This window comes from Myotis daubentonii, chromosome 2, assembly GCF_963259705.1.
Source record: "Myotis daubentonii chromosome 2, mMyoDau2.1, whole genome shotgun sequence".
In the NCBI taxonomy this organism is placed as follows: domain Eukaryota; kingdom Metazoa; phylum Chordata; class Mammalia; order Chiroptera; family Vespertilionidae; genus Myotis; species Myotis daubentonii.
In genome coordinates, this window is record NC_081841.1 from 20877585 (window position 1) to 20897961 (window position 20377).

General features: G+C 48.3%; 1 protein-coding gene across 2 annotated transcripts in view; it reads left to right on the forward strand.

Moving 5' to 3' along the window:
• Window positions 1-2977: 2977 nt before the first annotated feature.
• The window catches only part of NTF3 (neurotrophin 3), a 70551-nt gene continuing 53151 nt past the window's right edge, over window positions 2978-20377 (forward strand). The window contains exon 1 of one of the 2 annotated variants that reach the window (XM_059681977.1): window positions 2978-3113. Coding sequence is in view for 1 of the 2 variants with exons in the window: in XM_059681976.1 (XP_059537959.1) it covers window positions 3633-3650 (18 nt within the window). In the remaining variant the exon portion in view is untranslated. Of the gene's footprint in view, window positions 3114-3399; window positions 3651-20377 lie in introns of those variants that run through there. The other variant, XM_059681976.1, reaches the window with a different exon arrangement.

Genomic DNA, 20377 nt, shown 5'->3' on the forward strand with positions numbered 1-20377 from the left:
AGGGGAAATCACTAAGCTTGTCTTTGCTGTACATAGTCACAGAGGAAGGGGTCCTTAGAGGTCATTTGGCCCAATTCTCTTATTTCCTAGGTCAACATGTCACAATGAGTAAACCACACATTGGTACTGCCCCCAACACACAGTCCACTTAACTGAAACATTGAGTAGATTAATGCTGTTTTCAGAAGGTAAAGGCATATTTCATTCCATTTCCATTATGTTTCTGTTCAATGCTTCAACCACAGAGTGGTGCTATTGCAAAAGATAAGGGTGGGCAGAACACAAGCTCTACAAATTTGCTTTAGGAGAGAGTTTGAAAAGGGGTTTTCAAACACTAGATCTGGTTTTTGCCCTCACAAACCACTTTCAGGAGTCAGAGCCTTATATGCAGATGCAGCACGGGGAAAAGAAGATTCAGGGGCCTACAAATACAGTCAAGATCCAAGGCCATGGCCACAGAGTCAATTTGGAGGGAGCTGATTGCCTAGCTAATAAAAAAAATAAAAACAACAGCAACCTAGTTATGGATGGATTTCCATACCCAGCACTGCCTTTCGGGCAGGAACTCACCAGCTTACTTCCCAGTTCTGTTCTTTGCTTTAACTATCTATACCACTAAGTTCTTTCTCTATTTAGAAAATCAGACTGGCTTACAAGTCACAACGTTCAGCAGTTCCAAAAGGACTCCCTATTACATACACTAATTCTTTATTCTGTCTTTTAAAAAAAAATACACCTTTCTGGCACCCTCTTCTTATCACCTTGATGCACGCTTGGAAGCCCAAAGGGAGACCTGGGTGTGGGTGGCTTGTCTTCCTTAGAGGGGAGAAGAGAACCTTTTGCTCTGAAGTAGAAAGGGAAACCGTGAAGAAAATGGCATTGTGCCTGCTCAGGAGAGATTGCCTGACAAATGTCTCCCACAGAGGAAAGGGCTAGTGGCTGTCCATTTGGGGTAAAGTGAAGAAAGTGGGTCGTTCACCCTCTGCTCCGCCCGATTCTCTCACTCTTCCTCTCTCCTTCCCCAAGCCCTTCACTCCTTCCCCCACCCCCCAAAGGCACCGCACATATTTGGCAAGATTAAGGTGTCACCTCTCATATTACAACGCGTGTTGATTGCACGCAAAGGCAGACCCACCAGCTCAAGACAAAACCCTCTGGAGTTGGGAAACAATACAAACTCTTCCTGTGATCGCCTAGGTCCTGGCAAAGTGAGGCGGCCAGTCAGTGACGGACCGGCATCCGGCATCCACCGAACAAATTCACAAATTTGGGTCTTAAACTCACTGCTACCTTTTCTTCTTTTTTCTTTTTTTTCCTTCTTGATTTTTCAAATTCAAGTTTGTCCCCCGCCCTTCCCCTCTTCTCTCCAGACTGCCTGTGACCGACAAGCTGCAGGGCAATCAGCCGGCACATGTTTTTAACCCATTCCTCACTGCAGCGGGAGCCAAGCCCTCTTTCCTTGCTATCTCTGGGTTACTGGAGGACCTGGAGCTTCCTAGAACTCGGCGAGGGGAGCTGAAACCCGGGCCTAAATCTCTCCTTTGAAAGCTGCTGGGTGGGGGGTGGGGGTGGGTGGGCAAGTGCGGGAAGTGGGGGACGGCAAGGGGGCGGGCCAGAGCCCAGGGAGGAAACCAGAATCCTACTGAGCACGCCCAATGGACCCTTCGCGGAAGCGTGCCAGGTGTGGGGGACAGCTCGGCAACCGCGTCTGGCCTGGAGGAGGACCTCGACATTTCGGCACGAGGGGGGCACTGAAAGAGGACTCCATTCTTCCCAGGGACCGCGGGAGGCACCTCCCCTGGGCCTCCCTGGGCTCTTCTAGCCGTTTTCGATGTGGTAGCGTCCACCGGCCAGAATAATGACGAGGCAGGCACAACCTATCTAGTACGCAGCCCCCAGACTCCCCACCCCTTCCTGTCTCTCCGCCGCTTCTCTCTACCTGGGGTTCGGCCTGATAGGATTAGTGCTTCTTCTCAGTGTGTGACCAAATTTTCCAAAAAAAGTCAAAGAAATTTGGATGTTTTGAAGCCGGACCCTAGCTGAAACACAGAGCGGGCTGTTTATTAGACCCCTCGAATGGCAGGGCAGGGAGGCGCCGGGCACACACTCATTTCCTCTCCTCACCCCCCGCCCTTCTCCCCTGTCCCCAAGGCGCGTGAGTCTAAAGGTCCTGGCTGGAGATGGAGTGAGGAGTGGCTGAGAGAGCCAGCGAGTGGAGCGGGGTTCGGAGATGAGGTCCGCCACCCCACGACCCGGGAGCGGGATAGGAGGGGAGCAGGACTTCTCCTTGACCCCTAAGCGCCACTTCCCCCTCCACTTTCTCTTATGGCAAATGGGTGAAAGCAAGATGACTGAGCTCGGTAAATTTAGAGAGAACGACCAGAACAAGTGGGGTCTAGCGGGCAGCTAAAATTATCTCGAAATAGGAGATGTTGCCCCCTCCCCATTCCGTTCTTCGAAAAACCTACGGGTGCGGGAGGGCGCGTCACTCCTTTCGGAGGTCCGGGAAGAGGTCTGTTTCTTGCTTTTTCTGCTTCCCGCGCTGTCTGCGCGTGCAGACTGGTGGGTGCTGGGCGGGCGCTCAGCTGCAGGGCCGGATCCTAGTTTGGAAAAAAAAGGGGTTTAGGAAAAGTTGGAGCCTCGGTGAAAGGGGAGAGGCTCCGATCCGTCGCCCACTCCCTTCACGTCACGCACCCCCTCACACAAACGCACCCTGGGTTCCCCAGACCCCGACCCTTTCTCCCCCAATACTTCTCTGACTTTGATCTCTCTTGACCGCCTGCAAGGCGCCCAGCGTACTGTCCCCACGAGCAGCGAGTTCGCCGGGGAGCGATGGTCCCTGGGCGTGTTCGTGCTGTGGGGTGGGGAAGGAGTGACGGGTGGGCTAGATAGGGGGTGGGGAGAGATCTGGAGCTGGAAGGGTCTAAGGTTTGGAGGAGGAGTTTACACATTAGACCCAAGCCGCCCAGAGGAAAGGGGCAAGAAAGGCCCTTCTGCCCAGTAAAGAAAATCTTAAAAAGAAAGGGAAAAAAAGGACGAGCAAAAAGAATCGTTTAAGAAAAAGAACAAATAAGACAGGCTGGAGACATGCACATGTAAAATGCAGTGAAAAGGTGAATATTTCGTTTTTTCCTGGGTTTCTAAAAGGGAAATCGAGGGGAGACTGAAGCAGACTATTCGTCTGGAAGTTTTGGGGGTTTTTCTCTAAGAGGGGCTAGGAGGAAGGGCCCGGTCCTCCCACGGGTCCTCCCCCAGACTCCAGTCGGAGGGGCGCTGGGGCTCAGGCCCGCAGGGCGCAAGACCAGCCGGGCGCGGGGGCGGGACACGCGGCGCGCAAGGGGTTAAGGCGCTGAGCGCGGAGCCATCTGGCCGGGTTGGCTGGTTATAACCGCGCAGATTATGTTCACGGAACTCAGAGTTGAAGGCTCCTCTCTCTACCGAACAGCTCCGCGCGCGGCCCCACGAGAGAGCCGGGAGCAACTACTTTCTTCCCTTTTCTTTCTTTCTCTCTTTTTTTTTTCTTTCCCTTGCTGGGGAGTGGCGGCGGCGGGGTGGGGGAGACTTTGAATGACCAAGCTTGCGCCCACCTTTCTCTTCATGTCGACGTCTCTGGAAACAGTCACACGGATGCCATGGTTACTTCTGCCACGGTAAGGGGAGGCGGGCACGTTGGCTGGGCAGGTTTGGGGCTTGGGGGCCTAGTGTGGGGGTTTTCATAGTGGAGTAGCGCGGGGGGCCCAACTCCGCACCCCGCCCCACCCCCATCGAGCCGCACTACCTCACTTTCCCGGGCTTGTGCCTTCCCCGAAGTTTGCGCAGGGATCAGCCCGGGCCCAGGCGCAAACACAACTCTCTCTCTCTCTCTCTCCTTTCCCTCTCCCCTCCTCTCGTTCGTCCTTCGGATGTCCGATATCTGGGAAAGTGATCAGGTTTAAGGGACGTGGATTGGAAACGAAGGGCGGAGGCGAGGGGAAATGGGGGCGACGGAAGGGCAGGGCAGGGATTCAGCAGAACCGCCACCACCCCTTCCCCAACACAGGCATGTGCTCCTGCAGAGAGGGCTCCCGGTGCATCCGGTAACAAAAGGGGGTGCCAAACAGATCCCGGGTAGGCAAGGGGCGAGGTGCCGCCGCCACTCCCCGGCACGCCCCCCGCGCCCGGCTCTTCGCGAGCTCCGCGCGCTCCACTAGCGGGGCCCAGACGTGGGCTGGGGGAGGAGAGTCGGAGCCCTGGACCTGGAGGGTCGCTTCCCAGTTTGGGGAGTTGAGACTCCTCGCCCGACGAAGCCTACCTGCTCTGGAGGCCCCCTGCCTCTTCCTCAGAAACGACGCTGCACCCGGGGCAGGTCGTGGCCAGCGCCCACCCTGCGGCTACCCCACCCCGGGTCTCTGAGCAGATGTTGGAGCTCCGCGCGGCCCGCGCATCTGGGACCCGGCGGAAGGGCTGGGGGCACCGGGGACCGTGCATCCCTGGCGAAATCCTGAGCCTTCCTCCCAGCCAGCTCTAGGAAATTGAGGCGGAGGTGTGGAAAGGTTGGGAGGCGCGGGGACCGGCGGAGCTAGGTCGGACTTAAAAAGACCCACAGCGGTTCAACTCGCACCATTACCCCAGAGCTCTACTAATAATCCTATGAAATTTGGGGTGCTTGGGGGTTGAAAGTTCAGGGAAAGAGGGGCCGGGTGGGGGAGGGGACTCTGCTTGTGGCTTTCTTGTTGCTTTCGGGCGCGAGTGGGTGCGCTGCTTCTTTTGGGGAGTTTGGCTGCTGCGTTCCTCGTCTGCGCTTCAAATGCACGGAACTGAGAGCCCTTAGCCCACTAGTGAGGATCCCTGGCTCGGGCGGGGGTAGGGGGCGGGGGGATTTCAGCTGGAGGAAACACGGAACCTGAACCTGACCGCCTGGTCTCGACCTCTGGTGGCAGGGCGGCAGGTTCAGAGTCTGAGTGGAGGCAGCTGCCTAGAAGCAGCCTGAGAGCTGGGCTCAGAGCTGCAGAGCCCGCGCGGACTTGTTTATGTGTGTGCAGAGCTGGGGGCCCGGGGTTCAAAGGGGTGGGTGTCAGTCCCGGAGTCTGATGTTTGCAACTCAGATGATTACAGAATGTGCTGGACGGCCTGCTTTTCAATAAAGAGATGCGCTCTCCCACCCTGTAGAACAGAGAGCAAAAAAAAAATCTAAGCCCTCTGCCCTGAATGTCAGGATGGGAGACCGTTGTAACATAGAGGGAACTTTTCTGTAGGTTCTGCTTGCACAACGCTCAGAAATCCTCCAGCCTGTCCCCCTCTGGCCGGCTGGCCCCCAATTCCTTCCTGACATGTTGCACAAAGAAAGTGGAGCGGTAGAATTCAGGGTAGAAAACCCAGCAGTCTCTGCTTGGGACTCAAACGCAGAGACCTGGCTTTGGGCATGGGGGGAGATAAAAACAGGCTCCGTGAATAGTATTGAAGAAAAGTGGAAAAATTGGGGCGGAGGATTGCAGGAGGGAGTGCGTTGGTGAGCACTGCATTGCAGCTGAAAGTAGAAGATTTGATTCTCTGATGGGTCTGCTTTCCTGTGGAGGTTAGATCTGGACCCTTGGGTGCTCTGCTTTGTCAGAGAAGGAGGTTTTTACAAAGTTTCTGCCTGAGGGTGTGTGGGTGGGGAGAGGAGAGCAGGAGCTCCACCCTGCCCTATGTTCCACGGAGGTGTTCTGAGGAGTCTGTGAGATGGACATATGCTTGACTGGCAGGAGAGGAGAGCAGGTGGGAACATAGGTGTAGCTAATGAGAAATCTGTGCTGAGAAGGGTGTCGGAGCAGGAGGAGAGGTACAGTGTGTTGAAGACAGATGGCATGTGTATGCCTGCACAGATACATGGAGTGGGTGTGGCGTGGGAGGGCAGCTAGGCTGTGTGTGGGAGTGAAAGGTGGATGTGTGTGGAAGGCTGGGTGCCTGAGGATTACCAAAGGGATATGTATGGAGGTGGGAGAAGATTATCCCAGAAGAGCAGAGTGTGAACTTTATGAGTGTGCTCTGGGAAAACTAGCTGGGATGGCATTGGATCATGTGGAGGATCGACACATTATGGAGAGACTGATCAGGGAAGGATGCTGAGTTGGTTTTTGCTTTCATCTCCTCCCCACCTCCCAAGAAAGGAGGGAATTGGAGAGTGCTTAGAATGAGGGATGTGCATTTAAGGGGAAAAGTCCTGTGTGTTGGCACTGTGTGGGGATCAGGGAGGATGCATGAATAGGATTGGAGTGAGTGGAGGAATATATTTGGCATGCCTAGTGGTAGAGATGCACGCTGTATTATGTTGCATAATGAATTTCATATTTAATAGAGGAATTTACTGTCACCAATTGATATTGATTATCAATTAAAATTTATGGAATGACTACTGGCTGCTCAGCTCATTGCTGGGTACTGGGCCATGGCACAGTGCCCTGGAAAAATTCCTTCTTGGAGCTCAGCTGACTGCTGCACTTTTGCCAGGAGGAACGAAGCGAGCTCGATGCTAGTTGAGGTTTCTTCGAGAACTATAATTCAGTTTCTAGAGATGTTTATGGATCTTGGGGGCCAAAGGGACACTGACTTGAAATATATCTGTGGTTTTGTAAAAAGATGGCATAAAGATAGGGATGATGTATAGTTTTGTGTGTTGGGGAGGGAGCTGAAGCATGTTACTGTTTCTTGTAGTGGGTGTGAGCTGGGAACTGGGGTGGGGTTGCCCCTATCCAGGTCAGAATGAGGGTCCTGATGCAATGGAGTGATGAGTTTATAAGTGTGTAATGCCTACTTGTTAGCAGGAACAAACTTGATATGTGAAGCTGGAGAAGGGTGAAGGTTTCATCAGAGAAGATGAGGGTTGAATGTTTGTTAATCTTGATGTTTTCTGGGTAAAGCTAACCTGGTGTGTGTGTCTGGAGTAAAGTAACTGGGAAAAAGTTAACCAAGAAAATAGGAGGAGTGTAGATTCTGGCTCTTGTGAGGGAGTGGGTGTATGTTTTTGGAGGAATTCTGTGTATCTAAGGAAAGATGCTCAGATGTGCATCTTCAGTAAAAAAAGGCATAGAAGAGCTGCAGGCTTTGGAGCCTCTGGGAAGTGAGGGGAACGTGAAGGTGGTTGGGTTCACACCCCGAGAGAGCTAGTGGTGTGGCTGCATCAGGACAGGGCGAGTGGTGCACTTTGGCTATACATACTTGCTTGTCTGGACCAGGTGACAGGGAACTTCATTAGGTCCTAATTGTGTGAGAGGACATATTGGGGGGACTTTATTTGACTCATGACATTTTTGAATTCATGAATTTATAGCTGTGCCATTTTGAGATTCAGTTTATTTTTAGGGGCAATGCATCCACATGAGAGAGAATGAATGTAGGGTTTGGCCATTGGTCAGAAGAAGATCTGGTGGCAGATATTTCTGAAGATGGTGTGGTGGGGGGTGGAAGATACCCCATTGGGAATGTCTGGGTTCTAGTCTCACTCTGCCACTTTGGAGCAGTGTGGCTTCAGGAAAGTTTTCTCATCTCTCTGATCCTCTGTTCTGTTTCTCCTTTTACAAAAATGGCAACGCCTGTGATACCTCTTCTCCCAGTCAAAGCTTGGTGTGTTTAGGAGTACAAAGCTATACTCAGAGATGAAGTCCAATCGAATACAGGTGCCAGTGTTTATGTGAACTTGTAAAAACGGGATCTGTACCTCTTCTCCCGATAGTGAAAGTTGGTGAAATAGTCTCAATGCCCTCTGTATGTCTACTGTTCACCCACTGTGTAAGCAGAACTTTCTTTAACTGCCTTAGCTTACTCATCCATAAGATGGAGGCAGTCAAACCTAGGTGATAGTTGATGGAAATCTGTATTCGTAAAAGGAATCTGAACTCTTCAGAAGAAAGGTGGTCCAAAAATCAATGTTATTAATCATCAGAAACAGATATTGTCCTGTTCTTTAACATGAGCTGTTAAAGACCACGAGGCCACAATGAATGTGACTTAGAGAAGAGAGAAAATGATCATTGTCCTTGGTGTATTTGAATAAAAGAGGAGCAAAGCCTATCCCTTCTGGGTTGCTGTGAAAGTCTGTTTTCCTCTGAACTGTGGGTCCTTGGCAGGCAAGAGCCTGTAGATATGTGGGATGGCGTGCATCCAGTGCAGCAAGCTGGTACAGCCACTCTCCCCAGAGACAAAAATGGAGGCAGAGGGGCAAGGAAACCCACTGAAGCCTCCGAGTCCACCCAGAAGTCAGCATATACTGTTGACTCCTGGCTCAGAGTCAGGCTCCCATCCCTGAGTTCAGTGGCCATAAATAGTCAGGAGCTAAGCTATTTCCATGAGGCACTAAACCAATTCTGTTGCTTTTCTTGGCGAGATCGGGCCAATTAAGTTGATTGGAAGAGGTCACTGCTGATGGGTCTCACATTCCCCTGGCGGGACAGGCCAGCAGAGTCTAATTACATAACATTTCCCATCTCTGCAATTCCACTCCCAGATGTATCAGATGTTCAGGCCTCTCTTCTTCCCCTCCATTCAGGACGACTAATTGAGCAGGCAGCTTCTGCTCCAGGCTTCTCCAGACCTTTTCTTGAATAGTTATTCCCATCCCAACTGAAGGGAATGTAAATCCACATGTTGGCTGAAGTGAGAGAGGGGAGACAGGCCGGCACTGAAGATCTTTAAAACCCACCAATGGGCTTCAAGACTCACCAGCTGCTCTTTTACTCTTTAATGAGGCAGGCAGTTTCTAGCGGTGGGTTGAACTAATGACCGTTGCTAGGGTTTTAGATTTAGTTTTATTTAAAATTGAGTTTGTTGGAGAAGGACCAAATCTTCTACTGGAGACAAGCCTAAGCCCACTGTGGTGCTGCTGATAAGGTCTGTGGATGTAGTTTGTGCGTGGACAGGCATGTGCAGAGTGAAAGGAGAACATGGGATATGTGTATGTGAGCTGGGGACACCTGAGCACAAGAGTGGCCCTATGAATGCAGGAGGCATTCATAGGGAGGGAATGGCATGGGTGGCAGGTAGATGGTGCCTAGCTCAGATTGAACTGTTATCATATTTCTTCTTACAGAAGGGACAGCTTGTGGAAAAAGTTAGAAACAACTTCCTTCAGCTCATTTGTACAGAGGGATGGAGGATGTATGAACTTTTAAGAAATAGGAGGCCAGTGTACATAGTACCTCACTCTTGCCTGGACAGATTTCTATTAAGATCAAGGTTGGACAAAGGAAACCTTTCAGAGGACTCACTTTAAAACCAGTGAAAGCACATGTAGGTGGCCAAAGATTTAAAGTATTTTTTGTTATTGTTGATAGTTTTCCATAACTCAGCCTTTTAGTCCAGAATACCAAGAGGCTAGAGAGTACATGGTCGTCAGAATGCTTTGGCTGTTTCCTGTTCTCATCTGTGTCCTGGTCCTTTTCAACTGATCTTAACTGTGAGCCACCAGAGGCCATCTGTGTCTCTGGACATCCTCACAGGATAAACCTCTGACAATAACTGGTTGAGCTGGAGAAGAGAAGAACAGATTTCGAAGTGAAATTGGGTGGGGGCTGTTGTTGTTGATCACTTTTTAGTAGCATCTCCAGAGAAGACATTTGTTGAGCCCCACATCTTTTATGGGTTTGTTCAGTAAGGGATCTTTGAAAGGAGGAAAGTTCTTGCTCATTTAAGGCCAGAGCTGTAAGTAGCTTGTTGACCTCAAAAGATGCCAGGCCAAGGTGACCTTAAGCAGCACGGGGCAGCAGAAAACCTGCTGACTTGGAAGTGGGAGACCAGGTTTGGAATTAAGCTCCGTCACTAATCAGCTGCTGTGTTATCCTGGATGTTCTCTCTCCAGCCCTTGGTTTACCCATCTGTAAATGAAGGGCTTGAATTAGAAGATCTCAAAGTCCCATTCCAACTCTACCACCCTAGGATTCTACAGTAGTACTACCCTTCTGCTCAATCAGTGCTAGTAGGTCTGACTTGAGGTACATCTTGGCACACCCTAAATGAGCTCCTGTTTATATCTTTGGGGAATGGCTGACTCAAAGGCAGAAAGTCATGCAAAGAATATGCCATAGTGTTTTGTTTTGGCCAAGAATGTTCACAAAGTTGGCTTAGCCTGCACAGTGTATACAGAGCTGGAAGAGGTTGTGTTTGGCTTTCTGGTAGGCCTGATGCTAATTAATCATCTAGCTTCCATGTGAATTCCTCTTAGCGTTAGTATTTCTGACTAAGATAAGGACCCAACTTTAAGATGATTGACGATGATGATAATTGTAATTAATATTTGAGTCCTTACTGAGTGTCAGACATGATTACAAATAGTGTGTGGCATTATCTCAATGCCCAGAATAATCTCATTTACAGGTGAGGAGACTGAGGTTACATGAGGTTAAGGGATATGCTTACAGTGATGCAACTAGGTATTGGTGTGCTAGCTTTCTGTCCTGAAGCCTGTGGCCATCCCAAGTCCATCACCTGCCAGTCAGATTCTGTTTTCTACATTCTGTGGTGTCATCCAGATGGGAGATTGTTTGATAGCCCTCAGCAAAGTCTATCACCCCACAGGGAAGCCTGCTCCACTGGAGGGTTCATTTTCACTTGCAAGACAAATGTTGAGGTTTTTTAGCCACCTGCTGGCAAGCGTGTGTGTCAGATCTGTCTTAGCTCCCATTGAACAGCCTCCCACCCCTCATACTTCCATTCTGTTGACAAGGGAATCTGCCCTTCCAGAATGGGGGTATTGATTTAAGCCACAATTGCCTTCTTGTAAACTCTATAAGATTGGAGCTGGACATCTGGTTTTGATCCACACACCCACAAGAGGTGGTAGGTCCCAGCATTCTTGAGTACTGCAATGAGGATTGCACAGAATCAAAGTAAAAGAAAATCTGAATGGAGACCATGAAGGCTTTCAGAATTTGGAAAATGGGATAGGCTAGGGAATTCCCTACATTTATACTGTGGCCAATGTGAATATAGATTTTTTTTTTTCTGAGAGATTGGGGTCAGGGGGTGCTGCTAAGGACTGGGGTCCCCAGGCTCCTTTTGGAGAAGTTCTAGTGTCCTCCAGTTCTGGAACTTGCCTGCTGCAAGCCCTCCCCTGGGTAGTACCACACGTAGAGCTGCCAGAGGGGTGCTTAGAGTGCATTTTGCCCTCTCTGAAGGCTGTGACTGAAGACTATTGTTCTTCTTTCTCCCTCGGCTGATTTCCACACCACAACTACCACATTCTCATCCTCAAGGCAATTAATAAGAATGACTTCGTTCTGTTGCTTAAAGGGAATGCAATATGCTAATAAATGTACAACACTAACCAAATGCTGGTGAGGTTGTAGGTGCTTCAAAACTATGTGTTAACTTGGTTTAAAACAACTTTTCATTTGTAGGGTGACTTAGCCCTTCTATTATGATCTTTTTTGTGATAGCCAGGTCCTTGAAATATACTGCCTCCCTCCCTCTGTTTCTAGGTCTAAGGCCCTGGCATTTAAAAATATCTTCCCCCTCTGGTTCCAAATGATCCCTTAGGGAATATGTTTCAAGTTCTCAGTCTGGGATTATTTCTACCCTGTGTCTAGCAGACCTAGTCCCGATTGTTCACAGGACATGCCCCTGCTTCCACAGGGTTTAAGAGGGAAATGCCACTCTGGGAATCACCTGATTCCCAACAAGTGTGTCCTGTGATGGGGAAGGAGCCCATCTGTCCTGCTACCCAGCTTGCTGTACTTCTCTTTGCAAAGGACTCAAACTAGCTGTGTGACCTGGAGCAAGTCACTCTCCCTTCATGGGCCTCTGTTTGCTCTTCTGGAAAAGGAGGGGCTTGGATTCATTAGAAGGTCAAAAGGACCCTGCCAGTTGTGACAACCCACATATTCCATGATCCTGCTGGTCCCTGAGCCTCATTGTGGCCCAAGCCTGGGATTTCCAGGTATCCCTGCTGGCCTGGAGAACTTCCATGCAGAAATGTGCAGGGGAGGAGGAGGAAATTAAGTTATGTGGTGCCAGATAAGTTATTGAACATATGGATGAGTGTGTGTTTATAACGTGCTGAAGAAGCAAGCTTGCCAGATTTGTGGCAGATTTTGGATTGGAAGTTGGAGCCTAGGGAAAGGTTTATGTGGGATAAAATTGTCTGTGGGTAGCTGAATTCAGTAATCTAAATCAAAAAGATCACGAACTATGAGCAAGGAGACCAGACTCCACCCCTAACTCTTCCAGAGACTGACTGTGCATTGGGGGAAGTCCCCAAACCACACCAGGTTTCACTTTCCTCGTGTGTTAAGTGAGAGAGTTAAGGGCTACTGGCTTTGGTGATCCCTAAAGTCTTTCCTGCCTCATCATTTATTGTGGGAATCGAGGATTAATAGAAAAACCTGGATGGATGGCTCCATAAGGGGATATGGCTTAAATGTAGAGGGAAATGTCCTTTGATTGCAAAACTATTCTAGTGGCAGGAATATATGTCTATTCTTGAATTTGAGATGGTGTTGGAGGATGTACACTCTGTGTGTACATTGTTTTAGAATGCTCTCCTCTCCATCTCCACCAAGAATATGGAAATCATCCTTCACCATTACCTTCCCTGGGCAACTTCCCTCCCTTCCTCAGAGAGCCTGGGGCTCCTTCCCCAGACATCACATGTTCTACCACTTAAAAGCTTGAGTTTTATTCCCATTTCTATCTTCTTACTAAAATATGAGCTCTGCAAAGAAAGGGATCTGGTCTTTTCATCTTGTGTCCCCCAATACCTTGAACAGTGTCTTCTACAGAAATGAGTTAGGAGAATGAATGCATGGTGAGTTATAGTGAGTTCTGATTGTGCAGGGGTAAGGGTCTGGGTTCAGAGAGGTCATGCACTGGCCAAGGGTCCAGAGCCGTGTTCTCTGTGTCTCCATTTGGCCTGTCCAGGCCTGAGGTCATGAAGCCTGCTCACCAGGAAAGACTATTCTTTTTCTCTTTGGAGACCCCTCTGCCCCATGGCTTAGTCTGCTTAGCTCTTCTGCAAATTTGGGATCTTGGTCACAGGGGATTGGGTGTCATTGCACATGAATTAAGGTGATTGATGTTTAAACACTTGAAAAGCATATGTTGGAAGATTATCCAGTAAGCATTCTGCTGGTAGCTAAGTCTAGGCCTGTGCTAGATGTTAGAGAAGATGCAAGTTGGATGCTACAGCTCTGATTCTGATTTGATGAGGGAGATAGATGGCTTACATCAGTGTGATCCAAGGAGGGGCAACATGGGCATGAAATGTCAATTGCAGGGGTCTCAGTTGAAGCATTGTTTTTAGTGTGAATGATGGAGGAGAATCTTCTTGGTCAGGAAGAGTCCAAGGGTTTGTTAACAGTCTTGACTTGGGCAGGACAGTGGTTTTCCTGTCATTAATTTCCAAATGTCAAACCAAGTCTCTGAGTCTCTCAGAGCCCATTGTGATATGTGCCCCCTTGTTCTTCATGGGGAGAGCTGGGTAGGGTGCATGTTGTCCAGGTGATGGGGCTTGGATGTGTAAGTGTGTGTGCTCACAGGTATGATTTTCTGGAGGACCCTGCTCATGGCTGAGGTCTACACAAGCAGGAAGGTGGATCTGCCTGAGCACCTAAGCTCATTGTTTCTCTCTGCTGCCTGGATGCATAGTGTCTCTGTGACCATTTCTGACATGAGGACAGACTGCCATCTACTGTCCACTTCTGTCCTCTGAGTCCCTCCTGCTTTGTGAGCTCCTCAGCATTTTTTTCACATCCTGTTTTTAATTGGTCCAGATACCAGTAGAAATGGAATTGACATCAGGTTCTTATTTACTGATTTCTTTGGAATTTAGAAAGGAGCCTTTAAAAAAACATAACACATCTGTTAGATGTTTTTCTTGTCTGCTTAACAAAAGTGTTATTTTAAGGGAGCCTCCTGTCTTTCTTGATTCTTCTGAACCACCATGAGAGGTCCCACGTGGGAATACCAAGAGGTGAAAGGCACGGCTCTACCTTCATGAGCCTTGCACTCTACCTGGGAGCTCAGGACAGACTTGCAGAGAAATAGACAATAGGATGGGGCAGGATGTGTTTGGTAGATGGCAGGGACCACAGAGGCTCTGGAAGTTTGGAGGAAGGAGGAGTTCTTACAGGCTGAGGTGATTGGGAAAGACAAGTGTGGGCAATTTTTTAAAGCTTTTTTTTAAAATCGATTTTGAAAGAGAGATGAAGGGAGAGGGAGAGAGAAACATTGATATGAGAGCACAAGATCCATTTGTTACCTCCTGAACATCTCCTACCTGGGATCAAGCCTGTTACCTGACCTGAAATTGAACCAGTAACCTTTTGGTGCACATGAGGACAGGCAGCCAACTGAGCCACACCAGCCAGGGCCACTGTGGCAGTTTTTAGCAACCCCAGGGTTTGGTGAGAGTCTCCTGTTAGAGCTGCCTGATGTGATAGAACAGGCTCTGCCCTGGGAGTTCAGGGACCTAGAAGGCCTTAGGTCCACTGACCCCGTTATTGGGGCTGTGAGCTTGTTGTCTGAGGGTGCTCCCATCCCTGCCCCTACATTAGGTACCACAGTTGCACGCAGTAGGAGGTGGCTCTTGGTTTCCAGCTTGTCCAGGAGCAGTAGAGCCAGAGACCCAGTGGGTCCCATGCAGGAAAGGGCACTCAGGTGTGGTGCTATCCTAACCCCCAAGCACAGTGGGAGAGTCTTTCCCAGAGGAATCTCAGGTGCTATACAAATCTGAGGGGGTGAGTGACTTCAGGAGTGGTCTGCCAGGCTACTTCTCTCCACACCTCCCCTGAACCTTCCTTCCAAAACACATCTGTATCGTACTTGAGTCAAAGATAACTCCCCCAAAAGAAACAGCAGTAGTGTTGGTCATAGCCCAAGTGTAAGATTCCTTCACATTAGAATTTGTTTAACCACTCATTGCTTTTATGGAGTTTTTTTATGTATCTGAGACTTTTTGATGGTTGTGGAATAAAGTGGGAAAAACGGTTTCATAACTCACTCTCATATATTTTTTCTTTCTCTTAGCACTTAAATGATCACCAGGGAAATCTTCAATGTGCTTATTTCACGTTCTCTCTCTCTCTCTCTCTCTCTCTCTCTCTCTCTCTCTCTCTCAGAGAGATTTTTAGATTGTGGTCTATTAGCAAGTCTAGAAAATCAAGTTGAGCTTGGCTTGGGTTACTGGTAGAGAGACCTCAGCTTGTCACTATAATCCTCTGACATTTCCCTTTTACTTTTTGGCTCTTGTATGAATTGGCAATATATCTTCCCAGTTCCCCCTCCAGTGTTTACATCTTGTTTAGGGGCTGCTGTATAAAATTACTGTCTGTCTGCCACAAGTCTCCTCAAGTCTTTGAAGGACCACTTGACAGAGGCACAGTCAAGGATAGAGCTAGTAGAGAAGGTCTGCTTTATAACTAAGAGGGGGAAAATGTGTTAAGGGGTCAGTGAAGGGCTTCAGGGTTTTTTCACGTGCTTTCCTGTGGCATAGTGCTGTCTGGGGCTCTTGTCCAATAAGAGAGAGTGAGCAGGAGCTGGGATAGAGACAGAAAAGGAAATTCTCCTAAAAGCAGCCAATGTGGAGGGAGACCATCTGTTCTGAGTAATGAGTGTGGTGCCAAACAACCCCAAGAAATACCTGGGAAGTGTTCCGATGGCCTGTGTGTGATTTGTAGTCAACAGTGAAAGTAGGAGGAGATGGGAGAAGAGAGTTTCAGGTGAGGAAGCAGATGGAGAGAGGCCATGAGGTGAGGAAAACAGGACTAACAGAACTAAAAGAAGTCCAGGTATGTTTTGCACAGAGACAGTCATGAGATAATGTGTGCGTTGAGGTGGGGAGGAGGCAGGAGTCAATGGTGGATTACTCTTTATCCCATGGGTGATGGGGAGCTATTGAAGATTTGGAATTGACATGGGGGAGGGCACAATCAGGCTTTTGTTTGAAAAAGGATCACTCTGGCTGCAATGTGGAAGATGGCTCTTAGTAAATATAGTTGTTCAATGAAAGAATGACTGTTGGTTGGATGGATGGAAGAATGAATGAGTGAACAAATGAGTGAAATGTAGAAGGGGAGAATCAAGCCGGACTTTATCACTGATTACTCTGATCAGTGCGGGCTCCTGGGGATGGTAAACCAGCCTTGGAGGATGAGGTAGCGGGTAGGTAAATTGATTATAAGCTCTAGTTGTAGGAAACATGGACTAAAATAGTATCTGAATGCTGAGAGTTTAGGGTGGTTGGCAGGGGGCATCTCACAACCTTTTCCTTCTTCTTTGCATTTCCATCCTTATTTGATTTCATTCAAGATACAAAAAAACAATGAAAGGGGCTTTGGAGTTGAGCCCCAGAAAGTCTGAAACTGACAGTGACTTGCCCCAGAGGGTACTGCTTGCATTTCAGACCCTTTCAAAGGCTCAAAGTGGAATGTGGACAGATGCAAAGCTTTCTGGAGCATCTAAGGGGGACCCAGATCACTGGATATCAGCTGATTCCTATAGGTTGTGTGTATATGAACACACATGCACATGTGAGTTTCAAAGTCTCCCAAAATTACCAAATTCCACAGAACTTCTTTTGCCAGTAGTGGATCTATATAGAGTTACCTGCAAGGTTGCATTGCTTAGCATCTACTAGTATAAGGAGAGTGAGTATGGCAGTGACCCAGACAGATAGATACCTGACATGCCATCCAGCAACTTGGGATGTGGGAATATAAAAGCTCCCCTTGGTAAAGCCAAAGGGAGACAAAAAGAACCTCTAGTGCAGCCGTGGGCAGACTACGGCCTGCGGGCCGTAATCGGCCCGTTTGAAATGAATAAAACTAAAAATAAAAAGACCGTACCCTTTTATGTAATGATGTTTACTTTGAATTTATATTAGTTCACACAAACACTCCATCCATGCTTTTGTTCCGGCCCTCCGGTCCAGTTTAAGAACCCATTGTGGCCCTCGAGTCAAAAAGTTTGCCCACCCCTGCAATGTCATCTCAAAGGTCTTAGCTCCACAAAGACCGTCCCATGTTCTTACTGTTCTGATCTTACCTTGCACTTTGAAATCTTTTCACTTTGGCCAAAAAAGCTGAATATCTAGGGTTGGGACAGAGGCATCTGTATTTTTTAAAACACCATGTAAATTCCAGTATGAAGCCAACATTGAGAACCACTTACAGTAGTATCTCTGAGCCCTGTTTTGCCCTCTGCTACTTACTCCTGGCATTTGCCCCTCCTGGGTGTGCTCTTGAGAACTCCCCATTTAGTTAAGAGTGTTTGGCTCATTTGGGCTAAATTCTCTTACTCCTATCCATCCAACATTTGCCTCCAAAAGTGGAGACCAGGAGGGCAGATCACAGGTGCTCAGAGGATTCTGAAGTGCCCATGCCCACTCCCATCTACTGAAGGGGGTATTGCAGGTACATGGTAGGGAGCAGGGGAGAGATGGGAACATAGACCAGCATTCCCAGGGCATTAATGCAAGTACTTTTATATATGTCTTCTCATTAATTCTCCCCCCCCCGCCCCCGGCCCTCAGCGGTAGATATATCAGGCTGGAGGGCACGGTCGCCACAATGCATTCAGAATGCAGAATGGTTTGCATTCTCTAAAAGATCAGTTTCCCTGGGAATATGCATATCGGTCAGAGCCCCTCCTCTAGGCTTAACCATGGACCAAGGCTGCTGCTCTCTGGGAAATTGAGCACCTCTCTTCCCTTTCTGTTCTGTAGGATCAGCCTAAGCACCAGTCTTGGGACAGTTCTTCCAAAAGGATGTGCTTTAACCAAGGGGCCGCCAGGTCAAGAAAGCAGTTGTTCTCTTTCCATTTTCCTGTTGGGGGTCAGGACTTGCAGGAGGGCTGTGGAGTGGAAGGTCAGAGACGGAAGCTAAAAATCAAGGCCTGAAGAAATTAGTAAGGTCTGAAAAAGTTACGTTTCCAAGCACATAGTCCCGAATTGTGAAGTGGACCATGTGGAATCATTGCAACCCCTAGGTTTCTCATTGACTGAAAGATATTTCTGTGTATGCTGTCAGGCAGGCTGGGTCCGGATTGTCTCACACCTATTGCTGACTGTGTGCTTCCGTAAGCACTTTGGATCTGGGATCCTCCAGACTGCTGAGTGGCCTACGTGTAGTTCAGGAACTATCATGTGGTGGAGTGAGCCACACTGACCAGATGTGAGGGTGGTGGTTCCAGGGAGGAGGCTGGACCGTGGTGCAGCCATCATCTGCAGCAATGGGCAGTGAGATGGGGACAGTCCTCCTTCCGCACAAAGCACTGATAGAGGATTACATGTCACTGACAGAGAGAAGCCCTGCAAAGAGCAATGGGAACAAAAAACCCCACAGGGCTCTCTCTGCTCTCTCTGTATATCATGTGGATGGCACTGAAGTCATTCTTGGCAATGTGTAGCGCCACCATCCAGCCCTCTCTCCCAGTTACTCTCCCCTTCTCCCCCCAGATCCTAAGTATAGTCACCTTTAGCAGTGGCTTTTTTAAAAAAAAAAATCAAGGAACAGTATGTTTTAAGGAGAGGGGTGAGATATGAGCTGAAGCATTTATATCTAGACTCTGAGCAATTTATTTTGTTTTCCAAAGTCTACTAAAAAAAAATGAGCCCATAAGGGATCATAAACTGAACAGAAAGTTGACCATAGTATTGAGGAACATTAGCTACATTGACTGTAAGAGGAGTTAAGGGTGATCTTCCCCTATAGGATCCCAAAGGGGAGTTTAAGGAGAAAGTGCTCCTCAGACTATTTCTGCCTTAGAGCTAATGGTGAAGGAATGTAAACCTCATTACAGGGAAGGAAACTGAGAACTAACATTTAAGTAAGAGGACCCAGGTTCTATTTCCACTTCTGTCAATCACTAATGGTCACAACCTCTGGGAGCCTCGTTCCCTCTTTTGTAAACTGGGATAATAAACCCTAACTACTTACCATAACTCTTGTGGTGTTTTAGATGAGCTCATGCCTAGGGAAGTGTTTTGCAAGCTGTAAATTACTTTACAAGTATATGTACTGGTTTAAACTGGTATAAACAGTTGGGTTGAAACAATGTGAATAGCACATTGCTCTGTTTGGGAGATGGCTCTTCTCCAAGCTAGCTCACTTAGCACAGGGCCAGGAACATGTTCCTTAACAAGACACTGCTGACACCTGGGTGCTCCTGCCACATTGAGGGTCTGGGAGGTAGCTGTCAGGTGGCAGCCATAAGAAATGGGAAGAAGTGTTACAGCTCTGGCTTGAAAGAATCAATGTATTCCTTTACTGTTTTCTGATGATGTCATCCGGGTGTAAGCTCAGGCTACTGCCATTTGTGAGGGGCAGCTCATGGGACAGAATGTGGAGAGTGGACATGCACAGGACAGTAAAAATGTTGTGCAGGAAAGTTGAGTATGTGTCACCCCCCTCCCCTTCTGTGAGGCTGGCCACTGAGTTTGTCTCCAGCTATTTATTCTTGTTGAGTTCTTTCTGCAGTTATAACCATCTCTGTAAAACAGAATCCCCCCCACCCCCGCTTCCAGCACCATCATGGGTCTGGTTGCAGATCTCAAAGATGACCTTTCCTACTGCAGTTGGCACCATATTTTTGGTTGATTGTCTTATCATTGTGAAAATCCCCATGAAACATCTCTATTCTCATTCTGTGGATGCAGCACCTTATGTCTTTGAGATCATGAAATATTCGAAGTCTGTTTCTGAGTACTCTTTGGTTCCTTGCATTTGAGTTTTTCTGGTGGTAGATAATTGCCTTTTGTTTTCTTTTTAAAAAAATATATTTTTCTTGATTTCAGGGAGGAAGGGAGAGGGAGACAGAGATAGAAACATCAATAGTGAGAGAGAATCATTATCGGCTGTCTCTTGCACACCCCCTACTGGGGATTGAGCCCACAACCCAGGCAGGTGCCCTGACCAGGAATTGAACTGTGACCTCCTGGTTCATAGGTCAATGCTCAACCACTGAGCCACGCCAGCTGGGTGCCATTTCTTTTCATGGTGCTGGCTTTCCTCGTATGGGTGGTCGGTTATTCTTGTTGTCAAGTTATCTTTTGTGGCAGATTCTCCTGGATTACTTATATGTGGCCTCTGGGCTTGGCTTCAACTTCCTAAATCGTCTGTGGTTTCTTGAATGTTTACCTTCTTTTAAGGATTCCTTACAGCTTCTGAACACTGAAAGTCCCGTGTCTTGTTTTCAAGCCAAGGCAGCTATAAATCTATGTTGAATGTATTTTTGTTGCGTATATGGTTTGATGTGTGAGGAGGATTGCAGTGGGTACTTGGTCTGCCATCTTGGAATGGGTGTCTCTTCCAAGTTCCGAAGAATGCTTTGGTCACATGAAACATTGAAGCATATCACTACTGTGAAGATAATGGTGATAAAAGCTAGCACAGGGCCTGCCCCATAGCAGGGGCTTATTTTAGGTAGACAAAGC